General features: G+C 41.3%; 1 protein-coding gene across 4 annotated transcripts in view; it reads left to right on the plus strand.

The window, feature by feature from the left end:
• The window catches only part of Znf277 (zinc finger protein 277), a 96,258-nt gene that overhangs the window by 68,601 nt on the left and 11,931 nt on the right, over positions 1 to 15,726 (plus strand). For all 4 annotated transcript variants that reach the window (XM_048415603.3, XM_048415604.3, XM_048415605.3 and 1 more), the window contains 3 exons: positions 7,196 to 7,287; positions 11,426 to 11,536; positions 12,228 to 12,360. In XM_048415603.3, the coding sequence (XP_048271560.2) occupies positions 7,196 to 7,287; positions 11,426 to 11,536; positions 12,228 to 12,360 (336 nt within the window). The remainder of the gene's footprint in view (positions 1 to 7,195; positions 7,288 to 11,425; positions 11,537 to 12,227; positions 12,361 to 15,726) is intronic.

The raw sequence follows: 15,726 nt of genomic DNA on the forward strand, positions 1-15,726 counted from the left end.
ACCATGGGGTTGGCTCTCTTCTGCCTTGACTCTCCCTCACCTCAGGAGCCGAGCAAACTGAGGCCAGCTACACTCGGCAGACATTCCGTACTCTATGTAGCTGCACACTGGGTGTCAGGGACCAGCCTCGACAAAATACCTCTTGCCAGAATAGGGCCATTGGAATTTAGAAATATAGTAAGGAATACAAATATGCATTTAATAATATGTTTTAATAATAAAACAGAAACATATAGAATAGTACCAGGAGGGAGTTCCAGTGAATACTGAAATTGCCGTGTTTAATTTCCAATTGCTTAAATTGGAACTTAAATTGCTTAAATTGGAATTTACCAATTCCAAAAGGTAGGAGTAAGACAAAAAAAACTACATTAACATGATATAGGGAAATGAACAGACCAGTTGAAGATTGCGGGATGCATTCATAGTTAAACATTCTGTTGCTAGAACAAAACAAGTCACATTCATACCCCAGACTAAAACATTCTATTGGCAAACCACTCCCTGGGTAGAATCCAATGTTATCTCCATAAAGGAACTGGACCCCTATAGTCGGATCCTTAGACTTCTGTTTGAGGTAGAAACATATCTACTTCTCTATTCCTGAAATACAAGGTCTGGCTATTAGCCACACCTGTTGGCAATAACCTTAAGAAAGCAGAACTCTCTGATCTAAATCTAGGTGGCATCTTTGTTTGAAATAGAAACACAATAACCTTGAAGGAATAGAGTTAAGTTCCAACTCTCTAACCTTTGGTCAAATAGGAAAAGGCTCACATTTTTGGCTCTCCACCACTGGGTCTGCATAGATAAATGAGAACAGCTCAGGCTCCAGGACCTTGTCTGGTCAAAAGCGTTTTGAGATAGTTACACTATTGAAGCTTTCCTGGCCACCATCCACTTACTTGAATGTTATTGACCTCGGAAATTTTCCCTTTTCTACATAACAGAACCGAGTCACTGTTGAATTACTTTATGGTTTCAGATTTCCAGGCAGGGAATCTATAACCACATGAAATACCTGGACATAGGGTAGCCTAGATTTAGTGAGGAATATTCAAATAAATTACTAGGACAATTGAAGAAGTCTATCTATTACTCTTAAGAGTAAAAATGATAGTTTTATGGTTGGGTTTAGGAAAATGTCCTTACTTTAAACAGAAAGCACTTTAAATCATAGACAAGGTAAGTGTCATGATGTCTGCAAGTTATTTTTAAATAATTCAGCCAGAAAATAAGCAATGCATAAGGATGTAAGTTGTGTGTAGAGCTGGGGGAGGACGGATGGTAAATGTTCATAGCTGACAGACAGTAAGTATAGGAATTTCATTGTACTATTCTTTTAACTTCTCTGTTGAAAAGAGTAATTTCATGATAAAAAAAATTGTGATGAGATAAAGTAGTAATGAACCTAAGGGAAAGCTGCTTGTATTAAATAAATTCCCAGCTACTAACTCATGCAGCGTGATACATCCATAGCTTATTGTTGTACGGAATTGATGGTAGTACAGAATCAAGTGTTACAGACAAAACAGCATTGTGATTTAAAGACTTATATGTTTTATTTTACATATAGCTGCTATTTGACCAAAAAAATTTATCTTATTTGGTGTTTCTATCTTAAGAAATGTGGAGAATTTCCTTTCAGTTTATCGCTCCCAAGAGTCAAGCCTTCTACGGGAGATGCAGACAAGCCTTGATACAATTGCTCAGGGCTTTCTTCCAGGGCTGGGATCAGATCCAGGGCCTTATAGATGTCAAGAAAGCATTCTACCACTAAGCTGCAGTCCCAACTCACTTTAATAACTTTAAAAAGCAAAACAAATTTAATTAATAAAAGCGAATAGTAAATAATTCTTCCGTAACAGTCAGTCTAGCCTCCCTCGTGATTAGAACTGACAGTCACCGCTCCACTCCATTTCCTCATCTTGCCTGGTACCTCCTTGCAAAAAAAGCAAGTGTATCTTTATGCATTTAAGATTCATACTTATTAAAATCATGTATCTTATAGTTAAAATAAAATAAATAATTTTAAGTGCATACCTATACCTGAAGCAATGTAAAATGTTCTATGTAGCTCTTAGACTTCATAAATTATCTATTATGACATGTTTGAAGGGAACACAAAGAAACTTTAGGACTTTAAAAGTCATAAGCAACAACCCATCCCTTTTCTTAGAATCGTTTCCTATACAGTAGGTCCTTCTCTTGAGACAATTACCAACCTGCTGTGAACTCTCAAACCAAACACCAGCTTCTCTGCACCAAACACAGCTCTCCTCTCAAAGGGAACAAAAATAAATTATTCAAGTGTCTGATCTGAGCGACTGTAGCCTAGGACCACAGACATTCCACGTGCAGATATGCTCATGAGCGTTTTATAGTTAGGGAACAAAAGAAAGTCATAAATCAAGGCAGTTTTCAAATACAGTCGTGGAGACTAGTAGATGGGCTCCAGCAAAGCCGGGAAACTCTGTCTTAGGTTTCAGGTGCTGTCTGACAGCATTCTTGGCTTTTGGGTTCGTGGGAGCTAGGAGTCTGTTAATATATCCCAAGTGGTCTTATCTGGTAATCAGGGTGGTATTAGATCAGACACGGAAGTAAGCAATCAATGGCTCTTGAGGGGCCTAAATATAGTACAAGACCATTTGACTCACGGCCTGCAGTGTTCCAGCCAGCTCAACAGGAGTTCTAATCAATCAGCCTTGTGGACTCTTTAAACACAGGTGCTGGGTATTCCTGGGATTTTCACATCATGGTGCTAGAACTGGAACCCAAGACCTTGAGTGCATTAGATGAGTGCCTTACACCGAAGTATTCTAGCTCTCCCCAGTCACAGTGTAGACCCCTTCCCACAGATGTTGCATTGTTCTGAGAACAGCACATTACACACAGACTGTACACCATATGTATGCTCCCTATTTCAGTAAGGGACACTTAGGGTCATTAATCCTTTGAGAAGCCCCTGTTAATCTTCAAGAGAGCATGCAAATTTGTATTGTGTATATAGTTGCAACAGAGGTACAAATTGAATTATCATTTATTTTTTTGAAAATGTACTATGAGGAAGTATGTGCACAGGGCATAAAAGTTCCTTTTCCATTGGTAACGATTGTTAGTCCAGCTTCCTGAAGAAGCAGTGTAGATGCCTGGCCAATTTAACTGGTAAAGGGAAGTACCACACAGTGGTCTAGGATGGCGGCTTTAATTATTGGCAGATTGTTTGCATGGGAAATTAGAGATCATCAGAAACTGTGTCTTAGGAAAGAGTTACGTCCGAGGTAGCACTGTGCGCTAGTTAGTTGGAGAATGGAAGGAACGCAGAACTCCTAAGGCACCATTGGCTTTCCATCCGCTCACCACAGACTAAGTTTGGAAGAATTGAGGCAGAGGGCAGCGAACTCCCATGGGGGAGAAGATGAAGCTGTTTCCCAGGCCCTTGGCTGACTAAAGAAATCCAAATGAGTCCTTGAGACCGGCTAGCTACAATGCTATACAAATTGTGTATTTTCCTGCTTTACCTGCAACAGTTACATGAAGAAACAATGTAATAGAAAGTTCTGAAGAGTTTAAATTGGAATCAAGTTTTATGGAGCAGTACTAAAAATTATGCATTTTATTTAGTGGAAAACCAGCAGTGGTGGCACACACCCTTAATCCCAGCCCTCAGGAGGCAGAGGCAAGCGGATCTCTGTGAGTTCAAGACCAGCCTGCTCTAAAGAGTGAGTTCCAGGACAGCCAGGGATACACAGATAGCTCTGTCTCAAATTCACCCACCCACCCAAAAAAGAAAGAAAGGGAAAACTGGATCCTATAATATGCTCCTTAGAGTTTATTGCATGCAAGTTCTCATGGATTCGCTTCTGCTGTGGCACACGCCTTAGGGGTTTACAACCTAGCTTTAAATACCCATTTCAAGTAAAATTTGAGCTTCTCCCTCCCTCCTTCCATCCCTCTGTCTGTCTCCCTCCCTCCCAATCTTCCTGCATCAGATAATCATATTTTAAATAAACATACAGAGAAAGTCTATAAATCCACTCTCTGGCACCTGACAACCTCCGTAAATGGAAATCTCGGGGAACCCATCTTATCAGACAGCAGTAACTGTCATACCACAGCAGAGGCAGACAACAGGTGCTGCCCGTTCCTGGATGCCAATATATTAGACTAGCTTTGTTCTTAATACTTGATGGCCTTGTTTCTTCAGCTCATCTTGGAAAGTCCAGGAGTTTAGCTCCAGGCTCAGAGGACAAGCCAAGCAACTAACAGACTAGAGTGAGTGGAGATCAGGTGTAAGTGAATGTTGGATACAGAAGTCAACCCACTAACAGTGAAAATGCAAAAGTGAGCCCAACAGCTTCGTCATTGGTAGAGGCAGGAAGATCCTGAAAGTTCAGTAAATCTGTGTAACAATACAGTACAATAGTAATTGTTTCTAGTCAGGACTCAGCATTGTAAACAAATCAAATTGCACCTTGTATTTGGAACATGGAGAAAAGCATGGAAGGCCATCTCCAAAATGGCCTAGGTAAGCCTTTGCACACCAGACTTCAATTCCAGTGATCCGGAAAATGAACTTGTATGGAATGCTTCCTTTTCTGATTACACCAAGAGTAAGGAATAATTGTTTGTGTCTTTTGTTATTTCTATTGCATTAGTGTGCTCTAAACCTCCAACTCGAGAAATCCTCTGTAGGAAAATATTAGCGCTTCTCTCCCTCTCTAGATCTCTATGTGAGCCTCACTGAATGGAAAGGTCATCACTTAGATGTGTTTCCACATATGCTACAATGAGTGCACTCCTAGGACAGGAGAGAAAAAGCCATGAGCCACACATACTATGATGGATGCACTCCAGAGAAAACAGAGAAAAAGCTATGTGTGGTCACATCAACTCTAGTACCAGAGAATTAAACAACCAGTTAGCCCAGATATCTCTTTATAGAAAGTTAGTTTCTGAAGGCCCTTTGAGCACACATAGTCTGATAAGCCAGTATTAAGCGATATTAGTCAGAAAGATAATCTTAGTAGAATAGAGTGTTTGGGTGTGCCTAGAAGATAGGGTGATTTAGAGTCGTATGTTCAACTGGAGTCTTTGTAGAAGCCAAGAATCTAGATGGGACCATTGGGTGGGCGATACCTTGAGAGAATGGGTTTAGTAGAACACAGGTGAGATAGAAGTGGACTGAAGACCGCGGGGGCTGTAAAGGTTCAGTCAGGGATGGGGATAGGTCGCTAGCAGATGGGGGAAAAGCAGATGGGGTGTTGTGCAGTACTTAGAGTGGGCTAACTAGAGCAAAGGAGCTATGAAAAACACATTTTTAACAAAGCATAATTTGAAAACCAGTTTAAAAATAATAGAGAAGTCTAGGAGTTATTCTATATAGCTGAATAATGCTACTCTCGTTAACAAAAACTCCAGTGCCAAATGTGAGGCACATACTTTGAGTTATTGGTTAGGAAGGCCACAGAGACGTGCAAAACAATGCAGGCTTTCTTGATTCTTCTTGGTTGACTATCACGATGAGCTAGATAAGAGAACTCTTGCTGAGGAGCCAACACACCTTGGTTGTAAGATATATTAAAATTGAGTTAGAACTGAACTGTAAGTTTTCTCTCCATGTGGGCAACTTTCAGGCTGCCAGAAGGTACTGGGCAGTCTGCTGAGAAGAAAAGACATCAGCTATCATACCCAATTCTGAACCCTACAAACTACAAACAGTGAAAACCTGCCAAGTAAAGTCTACCTACTAGGGCAATAATGGCACAGCCATCCTGGTAGTAACCAGCTTCTCCTAGACTGGAGTTGAGGCCCACTCCACAACAGGGAACACATACCTGCCTGGAGAAGTCTTAGGCCCTAAGGGGGCACACACACTGTTGTTTCGCAGTTAAAGCAGTAGATAACTATTACTCTCTCATCCTTAATCAGAGAAACTTCTCCCAGTAATGAAGGGTGGTGAATGCAGTAACAGTTGAGTGGTCAGTCCTAATTAGGACAATTATACCACCCTCTCTAGGGCTCAGGGGAAAGTCACAGAAGAAGAGTTAGAAAAATGGAAGGACCATGAAATGCTATCTTCGAGGTATAATAAAGCTATTGAGAAAAGAAAAAAAAATACTGGTTGCTTAACACTGGGCTACAAAGGACTAAGCCTGACAGCAGCTAATCCCAGATAAGGGAGGGGTTCATGGGACCCTGCCCTACCGTCTGAATTATTGGCTGCTAATGAATTCTGAGGGAGGGACGATCATTGTTCGCTGTTGTATATCCAACAGTGTGAGCTCCAGGCTCCAATGAATAGTTCCAAACCTGTAATAACACAGATCATCCTGATTAAAATCAGTGGATCACAAAAAAAAAACCAAAGAAATTGTTTAATAAATTAATAAAACCTGTCCTTGGGATACTGGTATGGGAGATAGTGGGGAAATTATCAGAATTTGATTATAAACAGATTCTGGTCTGATGAGAGAGAGTGCAGACAGGAAAAGTCTGACACAGACCAAAGGAAGGTTCAGGAAGGACGATAAGACCTTGCTGACTCTTGAGTCGACCCATTGCTGTCTGACTGGCGTGGTCTCCTGCTATGCATACACTTCTTCTCTTATTGGAAAGAGATTCTTTTTCATACACTGTATTCTGATTACAGTTTCTCTCCCCCGGTCCTCCCAAATCCTTGCCACTTCCCCACTCACCCAAATCTGCAAACTCTCTCTCTGAGTACAAACAAGCATCTAAAAAACTAATAATAAAATAAAAACAAACCTAAATTGGACAAAATAAACATGGGGGGGGTCAAAGAAAAAGCACATGAAACGGATACAGCTGCTGAGATGTTCACATTTACGAACACAAAAAACACATAAAAACAAAAGCATGAACCATAACGTGTAAGCAAAAGATCTATGAAGTTTAAGAAAATGTCCATAAAGCCTTGTGAGACAAAAACTTTCAAAGTCCCCCGAGTTCGTGTTGTGTTGGCCACCTACTGCTGGTTCGACTCCCCAGTGAGACTCCCTCGGAGAGACCTGATTTAGACTTCGAGTTTCAATGTCGAGACAAGGACAAAGAAGTTTGAAGTATGAGCAACTTTCATACATGACCTTTGCCCTCTTATACTCTCACTCAGACTGACATTTCTCAGTGACTAACTGCAAATATTAAAGATCATCAATCTTTTTAAAATTTGCAGAAAGAAATTCTGGACCAGCAACAGCGGGAGCGGAATGATACAAGCTTTCATGGCGCGTGCATGTTTTGCGCTGAGGAATTCCGTGGAAACAGGTTCGCTGTTCTTTAACATTCAGAAACGCTTTGGGCCAATCTGTCATCTCTGCCCTTTACTAAAGGATTTTTTTAACTTGGATTAGAGCAGACCTCAGCCCTGCATCAAATCATAACTCATCTTAGCCTTTGTTTTGTGGTCCGCTTGGGTCTTTCCTGGGTACTCATACAGCCTTACATTTGCATATGGTCTTCAAAAACCCCAGGTCTATCCTAACTTCTCCAAGACTTCACAACATCTCACTCCCCAGATTGTCTGAGGTGTTTTATCTTGGATAGTATTTGCCATAACTGAGACTTTCCTCAAGCGGCTACAGGATTTAAAAGAAAAACAGGCCGTTGATGATTTGGGACAGATGCTCAGATGGCGCGACTTTGCTCTCTAAGTCGGTGGAGAGCTTGGGCAGCACCTGCCGGGCAGGGTTGGCGGTGACACTCCTGAGGGATGTCCCCTCCCATGCTGCTCCTCAGGTGGTGGTGAGGTTGCTGAGGAGAAAGGTCGAGGGGTCTGCAGAGGGAAAGGGAGGAGGTTAGTAAAGACACCTCTAAGTTCACAGTTCTGCTATAGTTGACTCATCTTTCTTAAACAAGTACACTCTGGATTCTTATGAATTTCTAGTTGGATAGAACTAAGTTGTTTGGTCCTTAGTGCTGTCAGGGAGGGGCAGCTGTGCAGAACTCATGCCGTCTTTCCTGGGGGGGGGGAGCTTAACCTCATTTGTCCAAACCACAGATTGGGGGGAAAAAAGACCTGACAACATATGAGATGAAACTAGGAATGAAGATGGAAGGAGACAGAGAGCTGCATTTCTAAAGTGAAACTTCAATTCTTTCTAGAATGTTTTAATTATATAGTCATAACTATTACATGTCTTTAAGTACCATTGTAAATATGGGAAAATATAATAATTGTGAAAGCCAGACGTTTCTCCATAGCTTCTTGAAGTAAGGCTGTATGATTAATGATAAAATTAACGTTATAAAGAAGGAAAGAAGTTGAACTACTAAAGTTGTGCATTTAATTTCCTGGAAACTAAAGTTAATTGATGAAAAGCTAATTTAAAGTAGTGATTTTGGTGAATCATCTTGGCTGGTCTTAAAGAACCTCAGAATCGGGGAGCTAAAGCAGACGGTGCCATCTTCAACCAGACGGCAGAGACACCCCTGCCCTTGCCAGCTTGCTGCTGTGCCCAGAAAAATGAGTGCAGTGCATCCTGGCCTGCCTTGGCCTTCCTGTGTCGAGCTTATAGGATGAATCACCCTATTTGGAATTAGTTAGTAAACCACTTAGGTATCAATAGGATATATTAAAGAATATGATCATAGGCCTTGGCTCATACAATTAGGAGGAGGTCGAAAGCTCCACAGATACACCTTTTGCAATATGGGGATCCCAGAAAACTAGTGACGAACTTCGTCCCAATCTGAAGGACTGGGAACCCCAAGTACCAGTGATAGTGATATCTCAGAGTGTTAAGGACAGAAGATAAATATATGTCCATCTCCCTCTCCCAGCCCTTAATGGGCTATCCCGCTCGCTCTGGTGAGAGGACTTGTCTTTATTCACTGTTCTTATGTATGTACAGTCTCTTCTAGAAACATCCTCACAAATACACCCACACACAGTGCCTTGCTAGCTACAAAGCCTTTCCTTAAGTAGACAAGTTGACACATAAATTGGCCATCACGGTAATGGAGAACCAAGCCCCTTCTAGATGGCTCTTCCTATACCTAGTGTCCTTTCAATGCCTGAATGTCAAGTCCTCAGGAAGTCTTGGTCAAGTTGGGCTACTTCTAGGTAACCCACTAAAAACTAGAAGGACATCAGTCTGATCCCCATCCCAGAGCCCAGGGCCAAGTGAAGACCCTTAGCTCCATAATAACCTCTCTTCATAACATCTGTAGCTACTCTGCCTCCCATATTTTAAGTGGGCATGGAAACGTTCGGAAGACAGCAGGGAGGCGAGGCAGGAAACTTTTTGAACTTTCTGAGCCTTCATAGTAGAGCTCGCACTGTGTGATAAACCTCATGCCCTCGCTCTCAATGTCTAGATGCCTGTCCAGCAGGCCCCAGAGAGTCAAAGTAGGACTAAGCCTCCAGCACACATTCATAGTGAACTGCAAAAGCTAGAACCGGGGGGAAGCATCCCAGTACATTTGCAGCTCGTCAGCCATCTGCTGGATCTGTGTCATTTCAAAGCTTGTGTGTGTCTAAACGCCTGCTCAGGCCTGCTACTCTTAGAAAAGGCCTTACAGTCAGGATGGCACGGGGCTTGCTGCATTGGAACCTATAAACTGGTCCTGAGAACAGTGCTACCCCAGTTCCCCTGAGTCAACTCTCTTAGGCCTCTGTTCACAGGGACTTGGGATGCCTCTTATCTCACACACTCCTTCAACCGGCCATTGGTGTTGGTCCCATCTACCAGACCTTAGACTCTAGGCCTTTAATCTGCAGAGCCTGAGGGAGGATTGGGCTCCCATGAGTATATTCAGTACAACACATATCAACCAGAGACCTTGGATCCCTAACTTGAAGGAGTGGAAAAGCTGCCAACTCATCTACCTTGAGCCAGCTGCTGGGAACGGTAGTGGGAAAGGGGAAGTTGAGCAGTATGTCTATGTCGTATTCAAATAGCAGTAAGAGGTCTGGTGTGCAGCGGTTGTGCAGTAGGGTGACTATACCTAGTGCTAATGTGTTGTATATCACAAAAAGCTAAAGAACAGCATTTGAATGATGCACCTTAGAGCAAATATAACTTAAGCACTATACAATATCTATGTATCAAAATGCTATACTGTAATCAGTAAACATGTACATCATTACATTTTTGCACATAAGTTAGAATAAATTTGAGTTTAGAAATCAAGTTTCTCTTTGTGAGAAGCTAGTCTGCAGGCTGATAATTGTGCTTCCAGGTTATCATGACCCTCGCAGGCAACATCTATACCAGTGGGTTCATAATCTGTCTGATGCTGTACTGGGCAAACGCCCAAGATCACATATCACAGACAAGGCCATCTTGCTGCTAGCCAGTTGCCTCTTTTCTTCTCCATTGTATTAGTCAAGATTTTCCAGAGGAACAGAACCAACATGTGTAATAAGGGAATGCATGAGAAGATTTATTAGTGGAATTGCCTCATGCCTTTACAGAAGCTGAGCAGTCCCACGGTTGTAGCAAGCTTTCTTGCTGGGCTATCTTTTGATTGCCAGCCCCTAAATATCAACACGGAAACTTCTAGTTAATTACGAAAGCTTGGCCATTAGCTTAGGCTTATCCCACTAGCTCTTATAACTTAAACTACCCTGTTTTTATTAACGTGCATTCTGCCACATGGCTCTGTTACCTCTACTCTGTGCCATATATCCAGCCTCTTCAGTGTCTCCCTGGCGAATTGCTGAACTCTTCTTCCCAGAGTTCTCTCTCTCTGCGGAAAAATCCCGCCTATTCTCTCCTGCCTAGCTATTGACCATTCAGATCTTTATTAAGCCAGTCACAATGGCATGTCTTCACACTGTGCAAACAAATATTCCACAGCACACAGTAGACCATCTAAAAGTCAGAGACAGAAGTGCTCTGTGCAGATCCACAAGGCTCAGAGTCAGAAGAATTCAGAGTGTAACACATTTCAAGGCCTAAGGCCTGAGAGTTCTGGGACCACAGATGTAAGTGGGAGTCTCAAGGCCAAGGAGACTGGAATTACAGTGTCTGAGAGGTAGAAATTAATAGTATCTTAACCCCAGGAGACCACTGAGGGCAGGCTTCCTGCTTCTACACTTGCATGCACACCCGTCTTCTGGGAAAGCACCCTCACCACGCACACCAAATGCTTTCCTTGTTCTCTAGTGTTCCTTATACCAGTAAAGTTCATGTCTAAAACTAACCATCATTCTCATGGTGAGTTGGGAAAACATCATTTATTTAGTAGATTACAGAACAGGACATGAGCTCCTACCAGGTCTGATCCTGGCAGTGTCAGAAAATGGACGTGTGTGTTTGCACATCATTTAAGTCTCGGTGTTTACGTCCGTATTCAGTACTTGCTTATCCTCTGATTAGTTGTTGTTATATAAATGCTATTTCTAGCCTGATTTGCTCCTACATTATAAATTATAGAAATTGTTCATATTCCTTCATAGATCTGTTCTGTTGAACCACATGGCCAGAGAGCACGCTTTCAACATTGGCTTGCCAGACAACATTGTAAACTGCGCTGAATTCCTCCGCACATTACAGAAGAAACTGGACAAGTAGGTGCTCTTCCATGAAACACAGACTAAACCTAACTGAATCTTAGAAACTTCTGAATTTTTACAATTGATTTTAATAAAATTGATTTAATTTAGAATTAAAGAAGTAAAAGTTAATTGTTTATTGCATTGTGGGAATCTGCATCTTTTTGGTACTGTGTGGTTTTTTGTCTAGATTATATTGCCTTCTAGTGAGTTTTTAACTTTTTGCATTAAAATACATGAGTTATGCCAAATACCATGTAAGTTACATCATGAAAAATATCCTCACTGTGATCTATATTAGTTACTTTTCTCATTGCTGTGATCAAAATACCTGGCAAGTCACAACCCATGGAAGGAAGGGGAGTGTTGTTTTGGCATATAGTTCCCAGGGATGACAGCCATCGTGGCAGTGAAGGTATGGCTACAGAGACAGGAGCCAACTGATCACAGTGTTTACATTGGTCACAGTCTGGATACAGAACAATCCTTGCAACGGTTTCAACTGAACAGCCATATTTAGACCACTACAAAGGAATCCATACCCTGTGTTCTACAAAGCCAAATGGATAAAGGGAGGAAGAGATTCATGGAAGGACCATATTACTCTTGTTTGTTTTGTGTAACCCAAGCAAATAAATGTTAAATTAAAAATAGGGTTCTTGTAACAACTGTTCAAGATGTGTTTAACAATGTCTGTGTGTTTTAGTTTACAGTGTTTGTACTGTGAGAAGACCTTCAGAGACAAAAACACACTTAAAGATCACATGAGAAAAAAGCAGCATCGTAGAATCAACCCAAAGAACAGAGACTATGACCGATTTTATGTCATCAATTACTTGGTAAGTCATTCTTTTCATAGTTTAAAATTTGATTACAGTACTGGAAACAAAAGCTACCTACAGGCCAACTAGTGTCTGAATAATGAATGAATCGGTACAAAGGTTAAAAGGTAACGAGAAGCGTTATCAGGAATTAGCAGTGGCTTCCAAAGCAACTATGACAGTTGTCTTTGGATTAGCAAATGTGTCTACAGTAAAGATGCTTTGTTCTCAAATGCAGTGTGATGGCAACTAGAACCATTCCTCACTCACAGTCTGGCAGCTCGAAACCAGAGATTTGTGTGTTCTGTTTGTAAAAGCATTTCTTGAGCATCGGATGTGCTAGGTGCCACACAAGGTAACTCTTTACTCTTCTCCCATCTCTCCACTAGATGATCCGCCGTTATCCTCAAAGTAAAGTGTGCATCTGTGTCATTGTCTGTGTCAGCTTCCTTTTAGGGGAAGTTTCAGAGAAGCAGTTCCATTTTAACTGGGCGAGAATTTTTCTTGTTTGTCTGGTGACCCATGACAACGACGTTAAATGCCTTAAAGTCCAAAGTCTCTAGCCTGGTTGCTACCTACTATTGATGACTTCTTTGAGGACAAGAAGAGGTCTTCAGTTAGAGACAAAGTCACTAGGGTTATTTAAAATTCTGGGAGGGAGTTTTGAACTGACATCAGGGCTGGAGAATGCTACCAGTCTTGCCCTTAATATTTTTAATTGTATATAATGAAGTAGTCTGCCCATCCATAGAAGATTAAGTAATTCTACAGAAAGATGAGAGTTTTGATTTTGATATTTTCTAAAGCAAGAGTTATTTTGTTCTTGTTTTTATTTTTCCCCTCTCAGTATAAGTAACATTAAAATCCAAACCTGTTGCTTTGCAAGAACTGATTGACTATTATCCACCATTTTGTGTGTTGGATAGGAAGCAATATTCATGATCTGCGTTGGAAATCTCTGCACTAATGTGCACCTTTTATGTGTCTTAACTTAGTCATATAGTGTTAAACTGAAATTCTCCTCAAGAAGTAAGCTTAGCATGCATTTAAAGATTGACTCTGGGAACTTGCCAAGCTTTACTACAAATGTTTTACAGCCAGCCCAAGGCAAAGGCAGAGACACCCTCTGAGTCCTTCACTCTTCTCTTCAAACCGTTCAGTCCTGACTTTCTAGAGCAAAGCTGCTTCAGGGCCCAGTCCGCTCCTACAGGGAGGGCACTCCAGCACTGGTTGGAGCATGCAGCTGCTCCAGCAAGCTAGGGAAGCAATTTAATAGTTCTTCCTTCCAGGGCCCTTTTGAACTAATATACAAGAGCTGTAAATTAGCAGACACTGGATAGCTGGAGTCTTTTCCTTGCAGGGAGACTTCAAAGGGTTCGCACACTCGTAGTCTATTGGCATTTTAGAAAGTGTGATACTTCAATCCCTGAGCATCAAATAGTGTGACTGACTGTCAAGCTGAGATTGTTTATGAGTGCTAGCTGTCCCTAGGGGGACCATGATGGATTACACTAACCACAGATTTGCTGTAGCAACCCATGACTCAAGAGAATACAATAGACTTAGTAAAGATGAAATGCGAGTGAAATCACAACTTGAGGGTAATATCGACTTAAGTCCCATTTTTAAAATAAGACAACGGACAGATGTTTCTGTGGGCCAGGCACTGCCATAGGTATTTATATACTAGGTCATTAACCGCATTTCCGGGACACAGGCATTAGCTTGAGGCCTTTTCTATAGACAGTGAGGCCCGGGCTTAGTGAGGCTAAGTCATTCGCACAGGTTCACAACACCAGGGCAGATCAGTTTATCACCACATCCATCCTCTTTCTTCACATAGAGATGATGCTGGTGCCTTCGTTGTACTCACAGAAGTGTTATGATTGTGATGGCCTGTTCCCTCTTGCCTTTTTTCTTGAAACAAACTCAAAAGTAAAGCTGGCTCTAATGTCTGCTTTACCTCCAACCATAGCATTTTTAGCCCAAGTATTGGAGTAAGTGGTTAATAAGTATGGAAACGATTAGGAAAAATTAGAGTGTATTCTGGTGCATTAGAATTTTTAAAAACTACAAAAATCCCCTTGGGAAGGGCAGGAGCGGTGAAGTCCCTGAGATGTGGGACTGCTCTGAATAGAGAAGTGCTCAGCACACAGCTCAGCCTTAGGAGGCTTCTTACAACTAACACACATAATAATATTTAGGATGTACATGTAAGAGACTGTTCCAAATAGTATTAATATGTCACTAGAGAAAAATTAGAGCCAGCAGCCTCTCAGAATCGTGATAGTCTAATTTTAGATATGCTAATGAACACTGTTTAATGTGAAGAACAAGTTGTTAACATGAAGAATAAATTCTAAACTTTTGCCTAAGTGATGAGTAATGACGAAACCTTATTTTTAAAAAACAAAAGCAAAATAGTGAGAGTCATTCATGGCGTCTCCCTCAAGGGACACGGCCAAATGGCAGAGCTGAGTTCCTAATCTGCCGTGTTTCTTCTGTCCATTTCATGCACTCCACGATTTTCTTTTTTCTTTTTTTTATTGTTTTTATGGAGCTATACATTTTTCTCTGCTCACCTCCCTCCCTCCTCCCCTTCTACCCGCTCCTGTGACACCCCCCATGCTTCCAATTTAATCAGGAGATCTTGTCTTTTTCACCTTCCTATGTAGATCCATGTATGTCTTCTCTTAGGGTCCTCTTTGTTGTCTAAGTTGTCTGGGGTTATAGAATGTAGGGTTTTTTTTTTCTTTGCTTTATGTCTAAAAGCCACTTATGAGTGAGTACATATTATGTTTGTCTTTCTGAGTCTGGGATACCTCATTCAAAATGTTTTTTTTCCAGATCCATCCATTTGCATTCAAATTTCAAGATGTCATTATTTTTTTAACAATGTGTAGCACTCTATTGTGTAAATGTACCACATTTTCTTTATCCATTCTTCGGTTGAGGGGCACCGAGGTTGTTTCCAATTTCTGGCTATCACAAATAATTCTGCTATGAACATAGTTGAGCACATGTCCTTGTTGATATGATTGAGCATTCTTTATTCAACAAATGGTGCTGGCATAACTGGATGTCAACATGAAGAATGAAAATAGATCCATATCTATCCCCATGCACAAAACTCAGTCCAAATGGATAAAAGATCTCAACATAAAAGCAACCACACTGAACCTCATAGAAGAAAAAGTGGGAAGTACACTTGAACGCATTGGCACAGGAGAACACTTCCTAAATATAACCCCAGTAGCACAGACACTGAAAGAAACAATTAATAAATGGGACCTCCTGAAACTGAGAAGCTTCTGTAAAGCAAAGGACACGGTCAACAAGACAAAATGGCAACCTACAGAATGGGAAAAGATCTTCACCAACTCC

Source organism: Myodes glareolus, chromosome 11 (genome assembly GCF_982192425.1).
Source record: "Myodes glareolus chromosome 11, mMyoGla1.1, whole genome shotgun sequence".
Classification (NCBI taxonomy): domain Eukaryota; kingdom Metazoa; phylum Chordata; class Mammalia; order Rodentia; family Cricetidae; genus Myodes; species Myodes glareolus.